At 47.1% G+C, this 25,621-nt stretch overlaps 9 protein-coding genes across 9 annotated transcripts; 5 read left to right on the top strand and 4 right to left on the bottom strand.

Annotated features, from left to right (window-relative positions):
* Positions 1-432: 432 nt before the first annotated feature.
* Positions 433-1,337, bottom strand: N7517_009442 (Nuclear pore complex component; the record flags this gene model as incomplete). Its single annotated transcript, XM_056727165.1, has 2 exons — positions 433-1,057; positions 1,114-1,337. 2 exons carry the CDS (start codon positions 1,335-1,337, stop codon positions 433-435), a joined length of 849 nt encoding a protein of 282 aa, XP_056575737.1.
* A 410-nt stretch (positions 1,338-1,747) lies between these two features.
* On the top strand, positions 1,748-3,609 carry N7517_009443 (uncharacterized protein; the record flags this gene model as incomplete). Its single annotated transcript, XM_056727166.1, has 5 exons — positions 1,748-1,891; positions 1,966-2,287; positions 2,344-2,732; positions 2,784-3,458; positions 3,514-3,609. 5 exons carry the CDS (start codon positions 1,748-1,750, stop codon positions 3,607-3,609), a joined length of 1,626 nt encoding a protein of 541 aa, XP_056575738.1.
* A 275-nt stretch (positions 3,610-3,884) lies between these two features.
* Positions 3,885-5,009, bottom strand: N7517_009444 (uncharacterized protein; the record flags this gene model as incomplete). Its single annotated transcript, XM_056727167.1, has 2 exons — positions 3,885-4,846; positions 4,904-5,009. The coding sequence occupies 2 exons, from the start codon at positions 5,007-5,009 to the stop codon at positions 3,885-3,887; spliced, it is 1,068 nt and encodes a 355-aa protein (XP_056575739.1).
* Positions 5,010-5,252: 243 nt separating this feature from the next.
* N7517_009445 (mitochondrial 54S ribosomal protein bL19m) lies at positions 5,253-5,990 on the top strand (the record flags this gene model as incomplete). Its single annotated transcript, XM_056727168.1, has 2 exons — positions 5,253-5,448; positions 5,512-5,990. 2 exons carry the CDS (start codon positions 5,253-5,255, stop codon positions 5,988-5,990), a joined length of 675 nt encoding a protein of 224 aa, XP_056575740.1.
* Positions 5,991-7,658: 1,668 nt separating this feature from the next.
* N7517_009446 (putative MFS allantoate transporter) lies at positions 7,659-9,785 on the bottom strand (the record flags this gene model as incomplete). Its single annotated transcript, XM_056727169.1, has 10 exons — positions 7,659-7,677; positions 7,755-7,952; positions 8,015-8,108; positions 8,180-8,420; positions 8,475-8,563; positions 8,614-8,831; positions 8,886-9,152; positions 9,209-9,239; positions 9,302-9,449; positions 9,519-9,785. The coding sequence occupies 10 exons, from the start codon at positions 9,783-9,785 to the stop codon at positions 7,659-7,661; spliced, it is 1,572 nt and encodes a 523-aa protein (XP_056575741.1).
* Positions 9,786-11,001: 1,216 nt separating this feature from the next.
* On the bottom strand, positions 11,002-12,632 carry N7517_009447 (Major facilitator superfamily domain general substrate transporter; the record flags this gene model as incomplete). Its single annotated transcript, XM_056727170.1, has 2 exons — positions 11,002-11,579; positions 11,636-12,632. 2 exons carry the CDS (start codon positions 12,630-12,632, stop codon positions 11,002-11,004), a joined length of 1,575 nt encoding a protein of 524 aa, XP_056575742.1.
* Positions 12,633-13,369: 737 nt separating this feature from the next.
* On the top strand, positions 13,370-16,661 carry N7517_009448 (putative beta-galactosidase; the record flags this gene model as incomplete). The annotated part of the gene is made up of 3 exons (XM_056727171.1): positions 13,370-13,964; positions 14,036-15,446; positions 15,503-16,661. The coding sequence occupies 3 exons, from the start codon at positions 13,370-13,372 to the stop codon at positions 16,659-16,661; spliced, it is 3,165 nt and encodes a 1,054-aa protein (XP_056575743.1).
* Positions 16,662-20,857: 4,196 nt separating this feature from the next.
* On the top strand, positions 20,858-22,737 carry N7517_009449 (fungal specific transcription factor domain-containing protein; the record flags this gene model as incomplete). Its single annotated transcript, XM_056727172.1, has 5 exons — positions 20,858-20,893; positions 20,947-21,575; positions 21,692-21,799; positions 21,853-22,395; positions 22,455-22,737. 5 exons carry the CDS (start codon positions 20,858-20,860, stop codon positions 22,735-22,737), a joined length of 1,599 nt encoding a protein of 532 aa, XP_056575744.1.
* Positions 22,738-24,351: 1,614 nt separating this feature from the next.
* N7517_009450 (uncharacterized protein) lies at positions 24,352-25,245 on the top strand (the record flags this gene model as incomplete). The annotated part of the gene is made up of 1 exon (XM_056727173.1): positions 24,352-25,245. The coding sequence occupies one exon, from the start codon at positions 24,352-24,354 to the stop codon at positions 25,243-25,245; it is 894 nt and encodes a 297-aa protein (XP_056575745.1).
* Between the last annotated feature and the right edge of the window lie 376 nt (positions 25,246-25,621).

Here is a 25,621-nt window from a genome sequence, read left to right on the forward strand (position 1 = left end):
GGTGAGAGATTGCCTATTTGCCAAGTGCTAGAAGTGGTTGGCGGTCCTAATCGTCCGGGCGCGGGATCTTGGCCTGAACACGGGGTATGGAAGATCGGCTGAATGCCACCACGATTTACAGAGGACTAAGATCACAGCAGAATGCTAACTTGTCTAATATAAGTCTCTCTTGTTTATATTCTTACCATTTCCTCGCATCTATCAAAAGAAACTTTTAGCATCCATCCATACCGAGGGACGGAAAAGATATCCAACAGCCCGACTTTTTATAAATAAACAAATATTTGTCAATGAAAGCAGCTTGTAATAATAAACCTTGAATTGGTATCTTTGTAATACATTGTAAATGAAAGAACCGCTATGACATTAAACACCATAACCATGAATGACCCAAGCGCCCGTTTGCAAAATTGATCAGAAGACTGCAGAGAATCAGAGAGTTCCTCCGCTGGCCGAAAGCCGCCGGCTCCTCTCATATAGCCACTTGTTCTTGACTCCCAAATTTCCCCGTTTGCCCATGAGCGGAGAAGGCGTACTTGGGCCCATGCTCGAGGTCGACTCTCCAAAGGAGTTACTTCGAGCCAGGGGGGATGCAGAAGATCCAAAGCTCTGGGACCCAAAGCTCTGGCGTTGAACAGATTCTCTGCCTCCATTTGACATTGCCCCATTTGACATTGCCCCATTTGACATTGCTTTATAAAGAAGAGGGCTGGAGGCAGGCGAGAAGGGTGTGCCGATAGAAGAGCGTCGCTCAGAAAAGCTTGCATTTGCGGACATAGGCGAGCTCTGTCTGCTTGCAGGACTGGCCTTACGTGAAGTGGAAAGTCGGTATCTGGGTGGGGTAACATATGTTGTCCCAGGGGTTGCTGGTGGTGTGACGGCAGGATCCAAGCCAAGAAGTGAGCGTTGGGTGGGGGTAAGAGGAATGTCGGAGAGGTCGTCCTTTGGCCGGAAGAGGGGATAGAGTGCCACTAGGATATTGAAAACGAAGAAGAGCTGGAGGATGAATAACGGGATTTCTTGATACAAATGGTTGGTATCAAAAATTTGGCGTGAACTTAGACGAGCTTGTTAGCACGCGACGCGACGCACCGGAGTTCTTATCGCACTCACTAGTTTTTGAAGGTAGATCCAAATGTCCAGCTCATTGCCAAAGCTGCACTGTTCCAAACCAGCTTCTTCACGTTTTTCTGATCAAACGTAGCTGCATTTTGGCGCCGGACGATCTCATCGAGCTGAGGGTGTCGCCATTTTCCAGGGGTCAGGTTACCCTCTGGGGTGGGAGGAGCCAGGGGAGGTGTCGCTTTCGGGGTGGAAGGAAGAGATTGAGTCGCCATTGCTACTGTGTTGAAGCTGATATCAAGGGCAGAGAACGAGGCGAGATTGACTCGAGACTGGAATCGTGAAGTTAGCCACCGGTCCGTACATGCTTAGACTGTTTTTTTTTCTTTCTCTTTTTGACATGAGGGATTGCACTCACTGATATTATGAACTTGTTCAGCACTTACCTGGGGTGAAACACGAGGAACTGTTAGTTAGTAATGCATGTAGCTATGAACAATTATTCTTTTAGAAAGTCATTATTGTTGACCATAAGACGGGTTGACGATCCCAAAGTGGCTGCGCTCGGGGCTCGAGGAAGGGGTTGCACGGGCATAAGTTGACCCGGCCAAGCTGACACACCCCTTATCGTGCCCCTCAACGTCATAGTCCCCGATTGTTGACACTTCTTCCTCTGCACATCAAAATGGCTGCTATTACTTCACTCGTGGAGAAGGTAGATGCTTTGGTGGCCGATGCCCTCGCCGACTGGAATATATACACTACCCTTGTCGCCGGGGTTGTCGTCACATTTGGGCTTTACTCTCTCATCTCGTCTCGAGATCCAGATGTGCATCCGTTCCTACTTGCTCGCCAATCTACAGCATCCCCAATCCGCCAACAGGGTGAATCTGCTACTTACAGGTGCCTGGAAACCCCCATGGCTTGCCCCTTCGTTTTGGACTGAATGTCAAGGACCCGGGCGCTCCGAAATGGACTGGCGGTCGCAGAGGAGACCTGCGCGATATCTGGAAGACCGCTATGCGTGGAGCTCTAAATGAGGATGGTACTATGTCGGGAAAGCAAGGCAAGATCTACACTGTCCTAGGTCGAAAGGCTATCGAACACTCTTTGGACCAAGTGACCCAAGAAATCAACGTTATCGGTCATCATCTCCAAAACTCCGGCGCGAAGACGGTGGCTGTTTGCCTTACAGACTCCATCGAGCTTCTAGCTACAATCTTTGGTATGTCTACTGCCATTTAGTGTGTTAGTCTGGATGTCTAACCTTGCTCAATCTAGCCGGTGCTTTCTATGGATACAAGACGGTCATTGTGCCGCACAACCTTCCAGCGGAGACACTATCAGCGCATCTACAACAGGTCAACGCGGATGTTCTTATTGCCGAAGCCGGATCTCTTGACCTGTCTCTTATTGCCAAGGGTAACAATCAATTGTCGCTCGTCCTTTGGGTCGCCAAGTATGGCAACCGACACATGGACTGGAACGAAGTTCCCGAGGACGCCAAGCAAAGTCTGAAGGTTGCAGTTTGGCATGAACTGGTCGAGGAGTTCAAGGAACTCGCCAGCTGTGATGTACCGCAGTATGACCCAAAGACAGAAACCCCTGCCGTCAGCACTGTTTGGCCGTCCTCCTCACAGTCCGGCAAATTCATCGATTTCCAGCCAGAAGTAAGACAAACCCATCCCGTGGTGATACCACTCTCACTAACATTCAACTAGAACCTTGTGTCTGCCATTGGAGCCATAACCTCCTCTCTCCCTCGTACCCAGCGTTTCAACCCAACCGATATTGTTCTTTCTATCGACTCTCTTTCACGGTCCTACCCGCTTTGCACAACTCTGGCTGCACTGTTTGCCAACTCATCCATCGCCCTTAACTCGGTCGCTGGAGAGAATGTCGATTTTGCTTTGGCTACGGCTGGCGTGTCTCCCACAGTCATTGTCGCTTCATCGCAAACCATGGCTGAGTACCACGACAATATCATGCGCCCGCACACTGGTATCATTTCCTCTCTTGGACGCTGGCTCCAGGCACGGACTTTAGATGCAGGAAACATGCCGACACGCAACTTTTTCAGCCAATTGGCTCGTGTCAGCCCCACTTCTGAGCTTTCGCTAGATGAAGTGCGCTTGCTCTGCATCTCCCACCGCATTGATGGCAACCCTGCTGCCCATCTTACCTCCGAGCAATTGACCGAGCTTAGAATCTTCACTGGGGCTCGGGTTGTGTATGCCCTGACCGGTCCCGGTGTTGCTGGTGCGATTGCCCAGACAAATGCCTTTGACTATAGATGCCTCACCGGTCCTAGCCACTTCGGTGCTCCACTGAGTAGCACGGAAATTACTCTGACCAATGTGCCCGAAGGCTCTCCTGACGACACAGCAGAGGGACAGGTATGCCACGCTCAGTTCCACCGCTTTCATACACAACTAACATTCACGTCTCTAGCTCACCGTCTCTGGCCCTGCTGTTGTCGGCGGCACCATTACTCTTCCCGGCCGAGCCCGCATCAGCAAGGATCATACCTTGGAATTGTGTTTATGAGCGTGTCAATCCAAATTGACCGATTGAAATAGCATTTCCTTGGAGCGTACTTGAAACTTGAACTGCTGGGACGTTTGGTAATGAAATTGACCAAACTATTGCGTATATCTGAAATAGCACCTAGCGGGATCAGATGTGGCAGGAAATAAAATATCTATTCTCTGAAATACAGGCCAGCTCCAAAATATCTGGGAAGTACAGTAATATACATGCCGATGTGGCTCAATCAACACCAAAAGGAATCACAACCAAGCTCATGCGTTTTCCTCAACCTTTTATTTGAGCTTTGGCTCGAGCAATTGCTTAACCACCTTGTCATCAAGCACGTCAACGTTCTTCACTTGCTTCAACTGCGAGATCAGGACAGGCTCCAGCGCATCGCAGCGAGCCTTGAAAGTCCCAGTCTCTTCTGATAACTTGGACATCTTAAGGCTCAAACGCATGCCGTTGTAAAGGGCAAGGTTCTCCTCGACTCTCTCAACGTTTCCGAAGCGAGTGGTCGCATCGTCCTTGAAATTTCCTCGGGACCAGGCTGCATCAAGCTTCTGAGCATAGCCACGGACCAAGGATATATCGGCCTCCTTAATTTTCGCACAGGCGGCACTGAGTTCCAAAAGTGTACCAATAACGAAAGGCTGGTGTTTGGGGTCTTCCTCGATGTTCGGAACGGAGTGTTCCTCGGCATCCATCAGGCTAGCTGCCTCCCTCGCGAGTCTCAGAGCTTTAACGGTTGGGACACCCTTGAAGTCCGCTTTCGCGGCTGTCTTGTGAAGCTCGAAGAACAGACGGCGAGTGATGTTCCTGTTGCTGAGACTCAAGCCGGTGCGGTTAGACTGCCTGGCGCACTCGATAATGGTTGAAAGCTTGCCAGCCTCGCTGGTTTTGCGAATAATATACTCCCACCGATCGCTGGTGATGGCATAGTTTGACATCCGGAGTCCACTGAGGTACGGGAAAAGGTTGCTGAAGTTCTTGGTCGCGACCATCATGTTGAGAACCTCGAGAGCCTCTTTCTTCGAGGGCAGTTCGTGGTGCTTCTTGGGCGTTAGGGTGAACTCTTCGTTCTCGCTGATCTTCACGACAATCGGCTCATTTTCCAATTGCTTGGCGTATTTCTCCCTGAACACGCTCTTTCTCTGTCGCTTGGGAAGACCAAGGGGTATGAACAGCTCATTGCGGAACCGCTCCAGGGCTTCGTTTAACTCGGGGGAGGGTGTTGAGGTGAAGGTTGGGATTGCTGTTCCGGTCGACTCCGATGAGTATTTGATACTATGATGGATATATTAATGCATACCTGAGTTTGAACCGTAGCTGCGGGCCTGCATCGGTCTCAGAATTGACTGGCGCACCGAGCTGGTGGTGCTCTGGCGGAAGAGCCTGCTCATGGCGATTTGCGCCATCGTGTGTGATCAGAGGCTATGTATGAAGCGATTCAGGGTATGAAAGTAGTAATCACTAAAACGATAAACTTTCCCCAAAGCAACAAGAAAACGAGGTTGATTGGTATCCTGGAGTTGGGGGAGAAAAAACAGTCGCGTTATCGTCGAAACCCCCGAACGGGCAACAGGAGGCTTGGCGGAAATTCTGCCGATCCGGCCAAAACTCGACTCCGACTTTCTTGACTTGACATCCACATCACAACTATGGCGGCTCTACCAGCAATGCGCCCGCTGGGCTGCTTAAGGTCCTTGGTGAGGGCTTCAGAGCCTATCCAACCCTTCATTAACCGTCGATTCATTTCGACGGCCTATTCAAAGAGACCCGAACGGGTACCTCTTCCCCCGAACATGCCTGAGCAATTCCTAACTCAAATCCCTCTTCGCTTCCGTCCGGATCCTGGTATGTCTTCTTCAATTGAGTCATAACAAGGCGAGCTTTACTGATTGTCGCTATCTCATGTAGAGCGCGAGCCCCTCAAGATCTACCCTGCTCCGCCGTCTGCTCGCAAAGCATGCAAGGACCCTATCGCAGCGGTTACCGAATCGCAACTGGCAGTTCTCGACCCCACGGGCGAGCGTAAGGCAATGTTCGACTACCGACGAAACCCGAAGAGTGTCAAGACCGGCGATATCGTACGAGTGACATTCAAGAACGGCGACCCATTCAACGGAATTGTGCTGAGCATCAAGTTGCGCGGAATTGAAACGTCGTTCCTTATGCGAAATGAGCTCACTCGTGTTGCTGTTGAGATGTCGGTCAAGGTCTTCAGTCCCAACGTGAACAGCGTGGAGATTGTCCAGCGATCGGAGAAGAAGCGCAGAAGAGCGAGATTGTTCTACCTGAGAGACAAGGCGCACGACCGTCGCAGCGTGGAGAACGTTGTGGCGAGCTATGTTCGCCAGAAGAAGGCTTTCTTGGGTGGCGGCAATCGTCGGCGGTGATCGAGTTAGAGGGCGTCTGGCGTGACCCTCATTTGCATACATGTGGCTGTATTACTACCTATCATTCTGTACTTCATCTGTGTTTATAAATTGCGAAATACAACTTTGAGCTCTTCTATTATAGCGCCCATTCTCATAACATCCATGGATGTTTTGTTGCGACACTCGCCGTTTTCCGACTCAACGCTCTTCCCGGCAATTTTGTTTCTGTTTTCAACCGCGTGCTGGATGATGACTCGATATCTACCTTAAACAACGAATGAATGTCTCTGTCTAAGGTGGATATTTGCTGTCCCTTGCAACACATTATTCTTGCTCTCTCTTTACATGTCGGCAATTTGAGAAAAGCAAATCAGTTCAATCCTTCGATGCCTCTCCGAACACCCGGTCCTTCCACACCTGGAAGAAACGCCTCATCTGCACATCCTGATGAACGAATGTATCCCGCCCTTCATCCAAAACGAGGATCCTCAAACCATTACTAGTATCTAGCCCTACTTCCAGCGTATCTATTTTCCCATTGGAATCTCGCGAGTCGAGAAACCCTTTCCCCTCGTTTGCATATATCAAGACTGCCGATGCAGTCTTCGAGTCCATATGGTTGTTGAAGAAGTAATATTTCTCGAGAAACAGTTGTTTTCCATCCTGCGAATCAGTTAGCACGACAATAGGAATTCAAGGGCACAGCACTTCCAAGGATGATGGCCATGGCTTCGTTTTCGAGGCCCCTGTCATCCTGTGCATAGGCCCGGTGGAATACGGCTCCATCTGGCGTGTTCATCATTTCTGTGAATCTGTCAACCGGCGTTTCTATAACAGAACGCTCGAGTCTCTCGGGGAGATCTTGCTTAGATGTTTGTGATATAAGAAGGAATGCGGAGCGTTATCTACAGGATACTGTCGTTTCTTTCAGCAGTCAAGTGAAGGAAGGTCATTCGAGCAAAGGTTGCTCTGCATTGCACATCACATCTAGTCTTGTATGCTCTTCTCTGTTTCGTACAACCAATGACAATGGCCCATGACGACTGGCCATCTCACAGACACGGATTCTATCTTCTTGTCCAACGAAGATGTGAGCAATCCCATCTTTCCCATAGCCATCCTCCGATACGTGGCAGTCCAATGATATCCGAATACTGTACTAGAGTCAATGTCGTACTGGATCGTGCATTGGTCTTACCAATCTCCAAATTCTATTGGGTTATCTAGCTTGGGCTCTCTTGTGTGATTAGAATACCCAGACAATAGATCGGACATTTACACTCGGAGTATTGTTCTCGCTTTCTTCTCCCTCAGATTTCTTTCTTACGTCGTGAGAAATCATGTCCTGTCATTTCTCTCTTTCTTCGTGAGGTTTTCTATAATTAATTAGATGGGCTACACTGGAACGGATATTACTCGGTTTCTTTGCTCAATCTCATACTGTTCAGAAACACCCCACGGGAAAAGGACTAGACATCAGATTCTCGTGTGAAATATGAGTAAAACAGCCATAGGAAGCTGGTAATAGGCTTGTCTTGAGAGTTTCTGCTATTCCTCAATCTAATCATGAATATACTTCGTGGGTCACTTCTGAAATTGAATCCTAGTGCAAAATATAAATACGTTCATAATATCCACTCCGATGTTGTATGTAGATTCATGACCATGAAGAGAAGAATCTAACAGTTAATAGATGTATCGGAAGCTGTTGGAAACCATTAGCTTTCTTCCTACCATTTGAAGGACAGCAAAATAGAAATAGGACAAGGCAAAGAGACATACTTCAGGTTTTCTCGGTCCGTCAAATCCAAAAATGCAGTCGCATCCAGATCTCTCCCCTCGAGACCACCCTCCATCTGGGACTGGATACGATCGCGCTTTTGATTTTCCCAGCGCAGCAATAGACCAAGAATGCTGATTAAAACGGCCTCAATCAAGTGCGAGACAATCATGGACCAGATGCCGAGCGGATAGGTAGGTCTATAAGTTGTGTTAGCTCTCTGATTCTGGAGATGATAGAATTATCATAGGGGAAAACGCACGATTGATCGGTTTTATAGAAGAACGGCCCAGCAATGTTTCCGGTGCAGTATCCCAAGAAGAGCACGGCGTTGGTGACGACTTTTTTAGTATGGCCTAAATACATATTAGCATTGGTATATGTGATGTTTTAGATTAAGGGTGAGCCGAGGGGAAATGTTACTTACCAGCGGTGTTGGCCATTTGCATACTCAAAACAAGTACAAATGCAGCATTGTACGGGCCTGTGAGGTAATAGCAAATCAAGCGGCCCACACTGTGTTCGACGGGAACAAAGCGAAGACCAAAGGATCCGGCAAGGTTAGGAATTAGGAAGATGAGGATGAACACGCATCGTCGATTTTCGTAGCGGTCGTTGAGGAAGACGCATGTCAAAATCGAGATGGCAATGATAAAGCCGTATGGAATCTAAGGTGCATATTGTGTTAGCTGAAGCTTATGTAGCTATCATATTATTCATACCTGCATAAGAGTTGTCACCAATGTTGAGAAACCAAACCCTTTAATGATGATGGTGCCAAAGTTCGAGATACCACCGTTGGGAATATTGCCTGTGTAGATGTTAATTGGAACCGATTTGGGCATGGCACAAGTCACATACAAACAGCACCAAGAATGAAGAATATATAGAGCTTATAATCCATAAAAGCCTCCAAAATCTGATATGGCTTGAGATGTTTGTTCTCGACACCAGTCTGATTTTCTCGCAAACGCTCAACAGCCATGCGACGTTCTCTCTTGGTAAGCCCACGAGCTGTAACGGGTGAATCTGGGAGGAAGATAAACATGACAATACCCCAGGTAGAACACAGGGCACCGCTAAAAATGAGTTAGTAAAATGAGAATTCTCAATGAGGGCGAGGATCAGCATACATCACGAGAAACTCGTACTTCCAAGACGGTAGTGCGCCACGAAGATGACCAATTCCGTAGCCTAGTAGCCCACCCAATGCAATACCGAGGCCATTCGCTGTATACCACAGTCCAAGACGTACTGGCTGTTCACGGCGGGTATACCACATGCTCGTGATGAGCATGAAAGCTGGGTCAGCGCAGGCCTCGGCGGCACCACCAAGGGCTCGAAGAACGGCGAGTGTCTCAAAGCTGTTACAGGCAGCTTGGATCATGAGGAAGACACCCCTGGAAGAGGAATGTTAGTATCTGGTCGTATTATCTTCGATATCAGTCCAACGAACCACATGAAAATATTCGCACCTAAATATTTCCCTAAAACATGTATTAGATGGGTATCCAGTCAAATTATTAGACGTATAATGGGATAATAATACCAATCGGAAGACGCTGCATCAGAAAATTGGTAGGGAATGCCCATGCCAAGAAGCCAAAATAGAAGATACTGCTCAGCCAGCTATACCGAGTTCCATGTAAATCGAGATCTTCCTGAATCCCAAAAATAGCAGCATAGCTCAACGTTGTCTGTTTCCAAGATACGTGCTATTAGCATAGCTTTTCGGCCAAAAAAGATGTTCAATCCAAGAGACTGACCTTATCAATATAGAAGAATGCATAACAAACAGCCAAGTAGGGCAAGATCATTAAGTCAATCTTCCACAATAGCTTCCTCGCTTCCACAGGATCGACCTCCTCGTGGAGTTCGTCCGGGTCATCGAAGAGCGCCATGGCCGTGTCGCCGTCGGCATTTTTGGCAGACTTAAATCTGGAGTGTACTTGATTGCTTTCTGCATGGCTGATGGTGGGAACTTCGGCGATATTGGCCTTTGAGTCCACATCTGGGGGCACATGGTTCGCCATAGTGGAGTTGATTTCGTATAATAGAAGTGGAGAAGAAAATTCTGTGAAATTAAGGTAGATAGAAGAATATATATATAATATAGAACCAATGCCGGGATATGGGACCGAAGTGTGATAGTAATGACCTCGGGACGACGCCGCCCCCCTTGATTCAAGACAAGCTTGAAAAGTCTTGAAAAAAAGCAGCCGTCTTTTGCTTCCCCGCGAATTTCAGAGCCTACCTGCCTCAAGGGGACTAGCGATCATCTCAAAGGATCATATGCGGGGAAACCCCAGAATGGGGCCCCCACGGCAAAGAGCTGATTAAAACGTGGGGAAGATCTTGGCTGACGAGTAGAGCATCTGGTTTATTGTACTAGTCTTAACGAGTCTGGCTGATGCCCAAACTTTGCCCAAGCCTGCTATTATCGGTGGAAGTCCGAAGACTCGGGGGTTATGCCGTTGAATCACTTGGTGAAGTTACCCCAACCCATTGCTGGGCGATAACGCAGGCTATTACAACATTTGTCTCATCGATGCGGCCACCGTAGGTTTTGCCCAAAACCTACCTTTCCAACCTCGGCTTTGCTGCCAAATTTAAGAATGGAAAAGCAACATGCCGAAAGATATAGTGAAATATAGCCAAGAATAAGGAGCACAATATCAAGGCGAAATGAGAAGGAAAAGGAGGAATAAGTCCATTTATAAGACAGCCTCATGGATGAAAGCATAGCAATACATTCAGCCGAGTCAATTATTCTATCACAATTATCAAAAATGGCAAGGCACTCTTTTATAATAAAGCCAAGAAGTCCTTGACATTTATAGCGCGGGGGTCTCGCGTGAAGCAGCTAAGAAAGCTAGCGTTGCAGGGGTAGGGTACCTAATATATCGGATTGCATTAGAAGTTATCTTATCAATAATGGTAAGATCTGCAGCACTACAACTCAGGGTTAGATGTCGTAGGGAATATAGGTACTTTACTGCACAATCGTAGTACCACCAAAGGATATACTGCTCTTAGCGAGCCGACATCCCCCTTGGCATCGACTATTAAAGAGCTGCTAATCTTGGAGTGCATTGATTACGAATTTACTGGGATCGAGAGCGGGCATCACTGAGAGAGGTATCATGGTAGTATGTATTTATACAGCTGTTTAGCAGTGCTTTTGTGTGTTGCATTGATGCTAATATAGAGGCCGGAATTTATACCCCGGATAGAAAAGCTAACCCGAGCTTATGCCTCATTTGGTGTTTGGTCATACGAGCCAAATTTGCGTGCCGATATCTTCTGCTCAAACATATGATCCAGCTGCTCAAAGGTCCTGCCTTTGCTCTCTGGCAAACAGAAATAAGTCCAAATAGAGGCAATGATAGAGAATCCACCAAAGATAAAGCCTGTCTTGCCCCGGAGGTTACCTTCATCGGGGTTGATCATGTAAGGCACGGTAAGCGTCATAATCAAAGTCCAGAAGTTTTGTGTGAAGAAACCAATGCTGACGGTATATGACCGCAACCGAGTAGAAGACATCTCTCCGCAGATCACGTATCCAAGAGGTCCAAGTGTGAGATCATAGAAAAAGTTCCAGATGATAATCAATACGCACTGCCCCATAGCAATGGAGGAGTTGTAATTTGGTACAACGTCGAGAATGCCAATGATGAAGAGAATGGCAGTGAGAACGAGCATGCCAGGGAAGAGCGCTCGCCGGCCGATGGTGTTGATGACGAACCAGGAGCAGATGTTTCCGAGGACACCAACTGCTGTCACACCAACGCCCATGTCGAACGATGCAGAGGTGGGGATGCCGGCGACTATTGAAAAATCTCATTAATAAACAGAAATAAGTTGTCAACTTGGAAGGACTTACTTTGGAAGAAGTAGGTTGAGTAACTCAGCACAAAGTTGACACCACTGAAAGAGTTCATGGTCCAAACGGACATGATAATCAGGGTTCGACGAAGATCAGTTCCTCGGAAACAATCCAAGTAACCAGCGGACGATGCTGATTCCTCTTCAATGCGAACTGTTTCTTGGATCTCAATGAGCCAGCTATCAATGCTTCCGCCAGTCTGGAATCGCTCGAGGGACTTTTTCGCCTCGGTATGCTTGCCCCTTTGGACGTACCAGTAGGGTGATTCAGGGCAGAACCACACGCCAGAGAGAAGGATCGCCGGGAAAACCCACTGGAAGGCAAAGGGGATTCTGTAAGCAAAGGTGTCTGATTGCCCACCAAAAGCTTTGATGAGGCAGTTCCCGAGGAGCTGACCAATGACAACAAAGAGATTCACCATGGCAATAGTAATTCCGCGAAGAACGACAGGGCAGGCTTCAGAACAGTAGGCACATGCGGTGACGAGGAACATGCCAAGGGCGATTCCGTTGATCAATTTTCCAGCAAGGAGAACTCCTCGAGTGAATGCAAAGAACTGTAAGAAGACGGAGCCACTGGAGATGACACATGCGATGGTCAAAGTCATCCGTCGACCCATGTAAGGCGAGAGAGGACCGCAGAGCAGACTTCCACCCATTCCACCAACTGTGGCGATCATGTTGAAAGCAGCTTGCCATTCCGCTGGAAGGATAGTCGTGCCATCAGGTTGGGTGTATCCAAACACTGCGCGGAACTCGGGTGCGGCAAGAAGACCACCACTGACCTGCATGTCGTAACCCCAGAGGATAGCAGAGAAGCAGAAGAACAGACTGTATAGCATGGCATTCCGGTAACTGGTGAGAGCTACCTTCAAGCTCATAACAGATCCTGAGACTTCATTCAGTTGTTCCGACTTCTTTATATCGGTGGGATCCATCGTCGGTGTAGCCTCCAGATGGACACTTTCAACAGGTTTCTCTTGATCAAGACCCATAATGGGAGAGAGAAAAAAAAAGAGGAAAAAAAGATGGACAAGAGTGTCCAAGGGAGATTTGAAAGAGAATCAAGATAATCCAAAGAGTTCTGCTGTTTGGTGGGGAGTTTCGTAGATTTAATACTCCAGGCTTCTCATACCATGTGCCTACTACCTCCGCATTCTTCCCAGCTTCGGGGTACAAATTTTCGGCCCGGGGTCATGCTCACAATCTGGGGAAGTTAGCTGCCAAGTTAGCTGTCAAATTCGCTTTGCCGAAGGAGCTAAGTACCAAGTTGGACGAGAGTGAGACACTTTTCGGGTTCCCGATATCCCCGTCTAGATCCATATTTCCACGTGATCCTATGAGATTGGGACATCTTCAACTTTTGTGGGCATCTGAAATCTCCTTGAACCTTATTTATCACGGCTCCGATTGACGCGGTGCCGATATCCCCGGAAGATGTCTATTGGCTAGAGAATATCCATTCTCTCCGCAAAATGAACCCCATAACTCATCGGCTCCGATAGACCCGGATAGAAGTTGGAGAAACGAGGATAACTACACACCGACGAATATTATATCCCCATAGGGTCCATAAAATATGTAACATAATCTTAGCTGCGCGCGACTCAAGTTGCGACGTCATTTAGTCATTTACTTTAACACTTTGGTATAAAGGGCGCAGAGTAGCAAACTAGACTGCCTAGACGACCTGAGAAGTCCGAATTCATATCAAAATTTCCATTCCATCACCATGAGTTCTTCTCAAAACAAACAGCTAGCCCTGCAGGCCGATCCCCAGCGGCCCGATTTCATGAATCCCGAGGTTTTTCGCAGAAATACCCTACCCGCGCGTTCTTATCACATCCCCTCTACATCTCTACTTCTCAATGGAGCCTGGGAGTTCAATATGTCGCGGTCGCCACCAGAGGCACCGGAGCCTAATGAGAAGACCTCCGATGAGGACTGGTCCAGCATCAATGTCCCAGGCCATTGGCAGTTGCAGGGTTGGGGAAAGCCGAATTACACCAACACACAATTCCCGATCCCAGTGTGCCCTCCGTTTGTACCCACCGAAAACCCTACGGGTACATACCGTAGAAAATTCCAAGTGCCGACCGAGTGGAAATCCAACAACACAGAGATTCGTTTGCGATTCGACGGCGTCGATAGCGCGTACCATGTTTGGGTGAACAAGTCCTTGGTCGGGTATGCGCAGGGCAGCAGAAACGCCTCCGAATTTGATGTCACACCATTTTTGCAGGAAGGTGACAATGAAGTCTTTGTGCGGGTATATCAGTGGTCAGACGCTACGTATATTGAAGATCAAGATCAGTGGTGGCTATCTGGTAAGATTTAAATTGCGATATGCCACAGTGGGAAAGAAGAATTTGCTAACCTTGAAATCTCACGATGATAGGAATTTTCCGAGACGTCACTTTGATTGCATTCCCAGCCAGCGATCGTTTGAATGACTGGTTCATTCGCACGGACCTCGACTCAGAATACAAAAATGCGACGCTTCTCGCAACGATCGATTACCAAGTCTCGGAGCGAAGCACCATTGCACTCAATTTGATTGAGTCAGTGGAGGGCAACAGTCATATCATTACTTCCACGGAGTGCACTGTGGAGCCAGCAACATCCGCAGTTGAGCTCAGCTTGCCTGTTGCTAATCCCAAAAAATGGACTGCTGAGGGGCCGTATCTGTATGAAGTGGAGATGATCCTGACAACTCGTGGATCCAACAAAAAATTCAAGACCACACAGCGCATTGGCTTCCGCAAAGTCGAGCGCAAGGGTGGCTTCATTACAGTCAACGGAAAGGCTATTCAGCTTCGTGGAGTCAACCGACATGATCATCACCCGCTTTTGGGTCGTGCCGTGCCGCTGGACTTCATGAGAAAAGATCTTCTTCTCATGAAAGCTCACAACGTCAATGCCCTTCGCTGCAGCCACTATCCCCCCGACGCTCGTCTTCTGGACATGGCTGATGAGCTGGGCTTCTGGGTTATTGATGAGGCCGATCTCGAATGCCACGGCTTCTATGACGCTGTCTCACGTCCAATGGACATGGACGAAACTCTTGGCTACGAGGAGCGCAAGGCAATGACCTTCCCCAAGTGCGGTGCCCATACATCAGACAACCCTGTCTGGCGGGCAGCCTACGTTGATCGAGTTCATTCACTAATCCAACGAGACAAGAACCATACTAGTGTTATCATCTGGTCTATGGGGAATGAGTCTTTCTTTGGCACATGTCATCGTTCCATGGTAGAATATGCTCGGGCCTTCGATAACACTCGCTTGATTCATTACGAGGGTGACATGGATGCGGAAACCACAGACATGTTCAGCTACATGTACCCAGAAATTGAACGATTGAAGTCATTGGCAGCCACCGAGGGAGTCACAAAGAATGGCGAGTTTGACAAGCCTATAATTCTCTGCGAATACGCTCATGCCATGGGTAACGGACCCGGCCTGCTTACGGATTATGAGAAATGCTTCGACGAGATCCCGCGTTTGCAGGGTGGTTTCATTTGGGAATGGGCCAACCACGGACTATACGTTGAAGGAAGCAGCAAAAAGGACGGCTTTTATGCCTACGGTGGTGACTTCGATGACTATCCAAATGATGGAACATTCGTGATGGATGGTCTTTTAAACAGTGTTCATCAGCCCCTACCAGGTCTATTGGAGCTAAAGAGAGTCTTTGAACCAGTCAAGATGGAAGTCCGTGGACAAGTCTTGACTTTGAAGAACCGGTACAACTTTTTAGACCTAAGCCATCTCCAAGCTTCATATAAGCTTGAAGCATTTGATAAGCAGTGAGTCCACCTCTCTCATTCTAACAGATTGAAGACAAACTAACATTCCACCCCAGAGCAAAGATCTTGGCAACTGGATCGCTGGAGCTGCCCATTGTGCCCGCCGGACAATCTGCCGAGATTTCTCTTCCGGCAGAGCTCTTCCAACACAACGCCCACCCGGCCTACTTGACTGTTACACTTGAGCAACGAGCAAAGGCTGAATGGGATCAGGGTTCTTACGTCGTTGCTTGGACACAGGACTTGGTCTCAAAGCCAGCCGAGAATGCCCCGGTTAATAGCCCGAGCTCTGCTCAAGATGCTATCTCGACCAACTCTACCAAGACAACCATTTCTGTCAGTGGAGCCAACTGGTCCTTTGAGTTTGATCGCATCCGGGGACATCTCAAGACGTGGACATACAACTCGACTTCTATTCTTAAGCCAAATCCCGACACAGGGCTTGCCATGGTGCCTGGTTTCTGGCGTCCTCCGACTGACAACGATGTACCTTCCGCAATGCCGTATTGGAAGCGATTCGGAGTGAACTGCCTCACAAACCAGCTCCGTTCCTTCAATATTTCATCAATGGAGGATGGAAGTGTTTGTATCGAAAGCGAGACATTCCTTTCCCCTCCAGTCCTTTCCTGGGGATGGAAATGCGTTGCGCGTTATATTATTAAGCCCACTGGCTCGTTGTCTATCACCATGAGTTTGCAACCCACTGGGGCCGCACCGACGACTGTTCCTCGGATCGGTCTCAATCTCCGTGCAAACTCTGATCTACAGGCGGCACGCTGGCTGGGACTTGGTCCCGGAGAATCATATCCCGACAAGAAGGTTTCCCAGAAGTTTGGGTTGTGGAATGTCGATGACATCGAGTCTCTACAGACGGTTTATGACATTCCGCAGGAGAATGGAAATCGCACACACACTTCTTGGGTGGAACTTCGCGCTCCAAATGGCACGGGCTTCCGTGCAAGCCCACAGGAAAGCACAGTGTTGAATGGAGGAATGGCAAGCTTGAGCTGGACAGCTAGCCAGTACTCCGATGAGACTATTGAGGCCGCACGACACCCTTGTGATCTCATCAAAGATGACGCGGTATTTGTGAGATTGGATGACCAAGTTGCAGGCGTAGGCAGTGCAGCCTGTGGCCCGGGGCCTATGGATGAGCATTTAGTTAAGGTGCAGGATATCACCTTTGGTATGTTATTAGAGCCTGTGTCGCTGTGAAAAGCAGAGATTTAGATTTAGATTTGTTGAATAAGATAAATTACCATGTATATCCTTTGCATCTCGGTCCATATATCTAGAGACCTAAGGTAGTGCACCCCTACCACACCCGAGGTTTCGTAACACTCAGGACAGGTTTTCATAATGAATTGTTTATGACTAGTCTCATTCAACATTTGCCCGATCCTGGCGGGACTCGCCCATGTACCCAGTGATTCGATTCCTACCCATGCAACCTCAATCTACATCTGCTGTGAGGTATGCCGTCAAACCAAAGGCATTAATATTTTTGTAGTGTGTTGTTTCCACTAGATCTACGAACCTGCTCGTAATACCCTAGTCGTTTGCACCGCGTACCGGAGTAGAGCGTTGTTGAAAGTGCAGATCCAGAATGGAAAACTTTGTACAACAAGCAACGGATATTTTGCTATTGGTCAGTACTTCTTTAAATCCCTTGCTTGATTCATATTAGTCACAAAGTCCTTGGCATCCACGAGGCCTACTATTTCCTGTATCAAGACCATGATTCCCACCTACAGGCTTCAAACAGCTTCCCTGGGGGCACTACTCTTCAATACCCGTGATAACATCTTAGAAGTAGCAACAGTCACCTTGTCACGTAAATTGGTGATCAGTAGACTTGTAAATGCAACAATTGTAGTCTCTGCATTTGCAAAAAGGTAGGGGAAAAACCTATCAACAGGGGAAAACCCATACCGAGACTAGTTCAAGTCAAAATATCCCACCTCGCAATCACCTCCACGTCCAAGTTAAATAAGATAGGCTGAAATTCTGCGCTATTTGTTACCAAATTGTATTGGCGTTGATGAGTTTGCGTACTAACATCCCGTCTTCACTTCGATCAAAGTCGTTATGCCACTCGTAGGTGCATGTTGATACCCACCTACTACTAAATCTGTCAGTCAGATGTATTAACATAGCCGTGGATCTCCATATCTATTCCAAAAGGAAATACTCACACACTGTTCCCACCATATCTGTAAGCCATCTATATTCCATAACCATGCACCTCCCTCTATCGTAAAGGGAAATACTCACATCCTATGCCCGCCATATTTGTTAGCCATCTTTCGTATAGCCTTGCACCTCTCTCCATGTTAAAGGGGAATACTCACACCCTATACCCGCCATATCTATCAGCCCCTTTTATTGACATGGTTATGCACCTCCCTCTACCTTGAAGGGAAATACTCACAGACTATACATACCACATTTTTTAGCCATATGTATTCAAATGATGATCGTGACTCTCCATTTCTATCTTAAGGAGAAATACTCACATCCTATGCCCCATATATCTTAGCCATCTATATTCACATAGACATGCACCTCCCTCTATGTTAAAGGGGAATACTCACATTCTATGTCAACCACATATGTTAGCCACCTATATTTGTATACATTTCAAAGAGAAATACTCACAATCTATGTTCAACATATCTGTTAGTCATCCATCTTTAGGCACGGAGGAAGTCGTACGCCTCTTTCTCGATATAAGAGGGAAATACTCACTCGCTATACCCACCACATCTGTTAGATATCCTCCATTTTTACCTGAAAGGGGAATACTCACAACCTATACTCACCACATCCATTAGCGAACTATGTTTAATAGTCGTGAATCTCTATATTCACCAAAACGGGAAATACTCACATACTATGCCCACCACATCTGTTAGTCGCCTATATTCATATAGTTGTGCCAAAGGAAAACACTTACACACTATTCCCACCATATTTATCAACATCTATATACGTAGCGATGAACCTATATTAGCAGTTCAAAGGATAATCCTCACTCGCTATACCCACCACATCTATCAGCTAACCTTCATATCTATCTTCAAGGGTTATACTTACTTCCTAACCCCACCAGGTCGGTCAGTCACTCATATCCATATAGCCGTACACCTATATCTCCGTCTTGCGGGGAAATACTCACATACTGTAGCCGCCATATCTATTAGCGACTTGTACTCATGTGATGTATTTCAAAGGAAGTTACTCACAGCCTATATTTGTCAGACATTTATATTTATATATCGTATTTCGGAGGGGAATACTCACACCCTATCATATATATTAGCCACCTGCATTGATATAACAGTACTCTCTCTATATGAAGGGGAAATACTTACTTGCTATCTCCGCCATATGTATCAGCTATGTCTGTATTCACCTAGTTTTCATATCAAATAGATATACTCACGGGCTATACCCACCACATACGTTAGCCACCTATATCCAAAAAACCCTGCACGTCCATCTCCATAGCAAAATGAGATACTCACACACTATATTGGTTAACATATGTATCGACATAGCCGTGCAACTTCATCTCATGTCAACGGGAGATACTCACGCCCTATGCCCAAAACAAGTGTCAGCTATCTATGTTTAGACGGGCGCGGATTGAAACATCAAAGAGGACGAGCATGAAATGTAGAGAGCCGATCATACCTGACGTTTATCCAGCACAGCTCCTTCGGGCGTGTCAATTGGAGCAGCCATTACCACACTAGCGATAATTGCACAGATAAAGATAAAAGGCCGCATTTTGTTTAGAAACTGTAGGCTTTGGAGTCAAATCAACTTCAAAATAGGAATATAGATGCATGAAACGTCAGCCACTGGAATTTAATAATGACATACATATAACGGATGAAATTCGAGGATGTGTTTTCAAACTGGGCAAGGAGATGTCTAAATTTAAAGCTTAGAATTTCTGATGATCGAGGAGACCAATAGTTTTTGGTATCGGATCATGGAATGTTGATAATAGGCTGGAACAAACGGGACTAAATGGGTCCCTGGTTATCCCTGCTTATACGTTGAAAACTCGCCTGTACGGGCCAAATTTTTCGTACCAAGGTTAATTATCCACGGAGGCACCGCAGCCTTCTTTCAAATGCGTGACGAGAAGGCCAATACGCAAAGGGGTGGAAGAAGTACTCATGCCAAAATGTCAGGATTCCCCTTGGTTGGTTTGCATGAAAGATTCCGGATTCTACAGAGAATTAAGGCACTGTAACAATGACTTGAGGCTTGTCGAAAGATATAGGATAGACCCAGTAACTTCATCGATTGTATGAGTGTTCTGTGTCTCCAGACAACATTCAATTCGGGAATCCATGAAGGGAAGTTGATAGGCGCGTCAGCCAAAGCCTCAAATGAAAACTAATAGAAACATTCCAAATCCCACAGATCCTAGTTTAAGTGGTCTATTGTCCGATTAAGAAGGCATGTTCCCGATTTCCCACAACGCACCTACCGAGTCCCACCCCCAGACGCAGGGAGCCTCCGGTGTTGAAATCCAGGTAAACCCTACTCAAACCTAGTAATATTACGCGCCGTTTTGGTTTCCACTCACTTTCACCCGGACAAAAGTAGATCTTTCCTGATCCCTAGGGGTTTCTTGACTATTATGCGTTTCCGAATCTGCTATTCTTGCTATCAGAATCTGGAATGGCCAAAGGGGTTGTATAAAACGTCGAGTCTTCGTGCCAATACGACTTTTGACTTGGTATAATGATAATATGCTTAAGAGGCAGCTAATTTTATCTCAAAGATTTAGAGCATTGCGTATAAAAAAGATAGAAAATTGTGGGTTTTTGGTCAAACTAGCGTGGCGCCCACGTGTAGCCCGAAGGGGCGTTGTGGGTGCCATGGGAAAATGGCATCACGTGCCCCCCGCGTTGGCATCGACGTCAATCCGACTTTTCCGCTTGTGTTTTTGCTTGCGCCATTGTTTACTTCATTTGCTACGAATAGAAGCTTATTGCTGAAGCTAAGAGTTGCCGGGGACTCCTGATATTAGTATCCTGGCTCGAAATGAAGAGATTCAGGGCGGCTCGAGCGGTCTGTCTCCAATTCTTTCCCTTGTCGGGAACTGGCCAGTTGGGTCGAACATCGAAACTAACCCAACCCACAGTGCGACTCATGCCGCCAGCGAAAAACAAGGTTAGTCGTGTTATATGTGATTTTGTGGCACATGATTAACAAATCTGATAGATGTGACGCACGGGATCCCTGTGGGCCCTGTGTGAGCTTGAACCAAACTTGTCTATACGGAACAGAAGCTACTTCGTAAGTGGGTTGGTCTCATTCTAAAAATCTGTAATTAACATTAAATTAGAAGAGGGAAAAGTGACATGATCTTGGATACGGTCTTGCGAATGGAAGCTTCCATCGAAGAACTTAAAGGCATGGTCGTACGTATCAAGTGGCCAAACATCAGTTCTTACTCACTGATGGGAATTTTCAGGCTATGGGCTCCGGTTCAAATGTAACAAGTGGGATGCAGGCCAACTCAACGTCCCCTGGTTCGACAATTACCCCGATGTCTCAGGATGCACGCCATCATCCAGGCGGGGGCACAATCAGGGACCCCACTGAAAGTGCCGTCCTTTCGTCGGGACATCTTTCCTCGGCAGAGTCTCTGTTGAAATGGACAGTCTTTCGTGATCATCCTTCAATATTGGAGGAAGCAGAGTCTTCATTTTTGTCGCTCGAATATGGACGACCATCATTTCAAAGCAAGCTCTATGGCATATTCCCCAATGTGGGGTTGTCAGAAGTCAAAAATATGGTAGGCGTATTCCAACGAACATACAACTTTTGGTTCCCTACAATCAGCTTGGACGATCTGAAGTCCTTGCAATTGAGGATATGGCAAGAGAATCTGGAGCCTAGTTGTCAATCATGTCTTGCATTATTGGTCATGGCCTTGGGTTGCGTCGGGGCTTCCGTGACAGACGAAGAGGACAGTTCTGAAAACAAGTCTCAACAACTGAAGCTACAAGGAGCATCATGGTTCACTGCCGCAATGAAGATGCTTCACTTGGCCCACATTGAGATGAATGTTGAGGCATGCCAATGCCTCTTGCTGACTGGGTATGATAACATTTCCACGGGCCGAAACGGCGAGTCAAGACGGAATTAACATCTACATGTAGTCTCTACTTCTCATTTTTGCAAAGACCGCTGCAAACATGGTCTTACGTGAACAGCGCGGCAACTCGTTGTCGATTCCTGCTCTCTTGCCCCTTCGACAATCCTGAGCGTGATGATCGAGAACACATTACCAGAATATTCTGGTCGTGCTTTGTACTAGAAAGGTAAGAACAAGAAATTTCACCTTACACTTATCCCACCATCTGACTCGCACTAGCAACTATATCTCCGAGCTGCCATCGCTTCCGCAAAACTCCAATGCTGAAATCGAATCAATATTTTCTCTTCCGGGCAAATTCCACTCACACGAAGCTGCCGAAGAGGAAGAAAAGTCGACCTTCTACTTCCTCGCATCGATAGCACTCCGTCGCCTCCTGAACCGAGCTCACTACATGCTCTATGACCGCGACATTGGCCTTCAAATTGACTCCAATAATTTTCCTTCGGTGAACCAAGAACTGGCTCGCCAACTGCAAGACTGGTATCACACACTACCTTCAAGTCTGCAATTTCCCGAAGACGGAAAACCTGCAGATGATCCGCATAGCGAGTATTTAAGGCAGTGGTATCTCAGTTGTCGAAGTGTCATCTATCGACCTTACCTGGAATGGGCTCTCGCTAATCCCTTGTGGGATCTCAACAACAACCTGCGGGTGCTTGATGGATGTCGGGTTGCTCTCGACACTTGCCTATTCAAATTAAGATATATGAAGCAGGTGCCGTATACTGTCATGGTAGATACATGGCCATGCTCGCTTTCGTGAGTCTGATTTTTGACGTCGTCTTGTTGTGCATTATTGCTAATACAAATATTGCTAGACTCGAGACGGCGATGTTGACTCTAATGGGCGGTTTCTGTCATCCACAGCTGACAATGCAGCTTCGTCATATTGGCTTGCTAGAGCTAGGGCCTCACCTGCAGCAGCTTTTACAACGATGGATGACGATCCATGCATCTTCCGTTTCTCCTGGTGTTGAGAAGGCATTGAGATTGATCATGAAAGCTCACGAATTCTTCGAAAGCAAAAGTGCAGACTCTGCTCCTTGCCAAGAGGAAGAACAACATCTCTCTCCTCGGTCCCTTCGAATGTCTCTCGGATAGTGCTTTCAGTGACCCTCTTGGGAAAGTCTAGGCAAAGTATGCCTTTTTGTAACTAAGAAGCTCATCTCGAACCATCACCACAGCTCGGAAATGGTGTGCTAAGCTCAAAGAGTTAACCGAAACAACCTACAGCGCGAAAGGATCATACGTGCTGACTAAAGTATCATTGGAGAGACGGTCGCCTGGCTGCCCGACATTATTGCGCTCACTGCTATAGTCAGCCGCTGCGCACCTCACCCTATCCTGTGCTGTACAATAGTATCCGGTGGAGTCGACGACATCTTGGAATCCTTTGGAAACATCCCGAACTTTATTATGCATCTAGTCTCAATAGACTTGAAGGACGAATAAATGATGAGCTAGACTCCCGAAACTGTGTGCTAGTAATGCACATCGCCTTCAATGGAGTCTGACGTGGACAAAGTTTCATTTGGACCCACGGCGATCAACCAGGCTCCACGCGTGAATAACCTTCCAGCGTTGCCCGGGGGCTGAGAGTCTTCGTTTTTCCAGGAGCGGCCAACACAAGAACTTGGTACTGATATCGATGCTCTTTTCGGACTCCCGTCGGAGAATAGTGGTGGACCTGTTTCAGTCACCTGTCGAGGCTCGTGGTTTCTACAATTTCTTCTTCTTCGGCCATTCCACCCTCAATTTGACATTATTGCACCGCCCTGTCAAACACAAGGCTTTCGGGTGAGAGAGCAAGGACTGAGTTCCTAGTGATGAAGAGAATCGCAATTTTTCGGAATCGCCGGTGAATACGTCTAATCAACATTCTCGCGACTACCGTCTGGTAGGGGTCAGGAACCGAGCCTCATTATCCCTTGCCCAACAGAAATCAAACAGTCTACTCATCAATCAGGCCTCCCTCAACCCGTATCAATACAAAGTCTCTATTGGCGTGTTGCGCCAGGCGTCTCGCAATTTCGGCTATTCCAACGCTGAGTTGTTATAGCTCCATGGGTGGGAGTTGCTCACGCCTTCAGACACACATGGAAAGGGGGTTGAGTACAAACACCTAAAATCAAATAACGTAGCTAAATAGTTAGATAGGATTCTGCAGTAGGATATCACCAGCTTCTGCTGACGCTTGGTTTTTACCAGGCACCTCCATATCACCAACTGGGCAAAATCTACCAATTCACCCCGACTTGCTGCCTAGCGCTAGTTCTCTTTTCGGACACCACTGGAACGGACAATAACCGAAGGTCAGTAAGCAATATTAGCATAAATCACCGAAACTTGGAAGATCACTCTGGCATATATGTATGGAATTTGAGATGAGACGATATTGAATCTAATACTTGGGCTTGATCTGACATGTACTCCTTAGATCCTAATACTTCAAGTATAAGAGATTATTCTATATATGGAGAAGAGCAAGGATCTGAAAAGCAAGCGCCCAGCCATAATATAGCTGCGATGGCAAAGACGTCCAAAGTCACACTATCAATGCCTCGATAACATCCAGTCACTCGACCAATTTTCGAAGTCACGTTCCGTCTTACCTTCCACATTTAGCGCTCGCGTAGCCTCAGCCAGTTTCCCACTCTCTGCTCCCTATTGCATTCATCACATCCATGCATTCTCGGCTGTATTAGCATTATCAACATGATTTCTTTTCGCACTGGTCTTACACTAGATGGAACTACCTCAATCCTTGAGGAGAGATGCCCCGAAGACCCAGAAAAAGAAGACCCCAGCAAGAGGCCTGTGGATAATCAAAACAAGCTCCCTGAAGTCGAGATAGAACCCGTCGATGTGCCCGATCTACATCCTGCAATGACCAAGGAGATGATCAACATATTCCGACAGAAGGGAAACGACTACCAATCCTGGATCAATGACCCGGTTGACACCAATTGCCAAGCGCCATGTATCGTTTCGCCGTCCATACTAAAATTGGACGAGCTGATACAACCCTCCGACGACCGGAATCGATGGGACGCATATTTCAATGCATGGGTAGACGCACCCGAGGAAATTGGGGATCCCCGTTCACTCAATCTCCCCATTGGAATGAATTACCACAAGCTATATCTTCGAAAGCTCGGAATCGAGAAAGATGGTTCTGTGGGTTGGAATAAATACCACGGACGTGTGGCATACACTGCGATCTTCGCTGATAACAATATCAGACTTGATGGCCCTCAATGGTCACAAATCGCTCAGGCTCACTACCAAGGGTTCTTCGATATCGATTCTTTGAAATATGTTTTTCGGATGACGGTCGTCAATGAGGAGACCCATACTTTTGTGGATAAGGTGCTTTATCCGAGATATGAGCTTGAGCTTGCTGGAGATAGTCCAATGAGGACATGGCGGTACGATACTGATGATTACCAGGAAATTATGGGGACTCCGTTAGGGAAAGCTGTGGGCGCCCTTGTCTTGGGAGCTTTTCCTAGGGGTACGCGTCGCATTATTCAAATTCTTACTTGGCAGTATGATGGAGATCTGCAGATGAGATTTGATATTTCACAGGTCTCCCTGGGCCAGGACTAATCGAGCTGGCTCTCTGTTTAGCTTTTGAGCAAGACCTCAAGGATTCTGAATGTATCTATTTATGTGCTATTTCAGTGAATACATGTAAGATTCAGCAGGTTTGGATACTTATAAGTGTGTAAACCTTAAAGTCTGGAAAGTCCACTGGTATTGCTTCTTCTCTGTCTTCCAGTTGCTACCCACGAGTAGAAATCCCGGGGCGCTACGATGTGATTACTTCCAAGGGGGCAGAGTAAGGAGGTATCGATATTATAAAGAAGAAAAACTTATGCATTTTTGAATTAAATTTTAAACGACACATTGTGGTTAGGATGGGAAGGATATTCTACGCAAAGATACTTTACGGTTAGTCAATTTGACGGGGATTAGCAAGGCC

This window comes from Penicillium concentricum (genome assembly GCF_028827145.1).
Source record: "Penicillium concentricum strain IBT 3081 chromosome Unknown utg000004l_segment0_segment0, whole genome shotgun sequence".
Taxonomy (NCBI): domain Eukaryota; kingdom Fungi; phylum Ascomycota; class Eurotiomycetes; order Eurotiales; family Aspergillaceae; genus Penicillium; species Penicillium concentricum.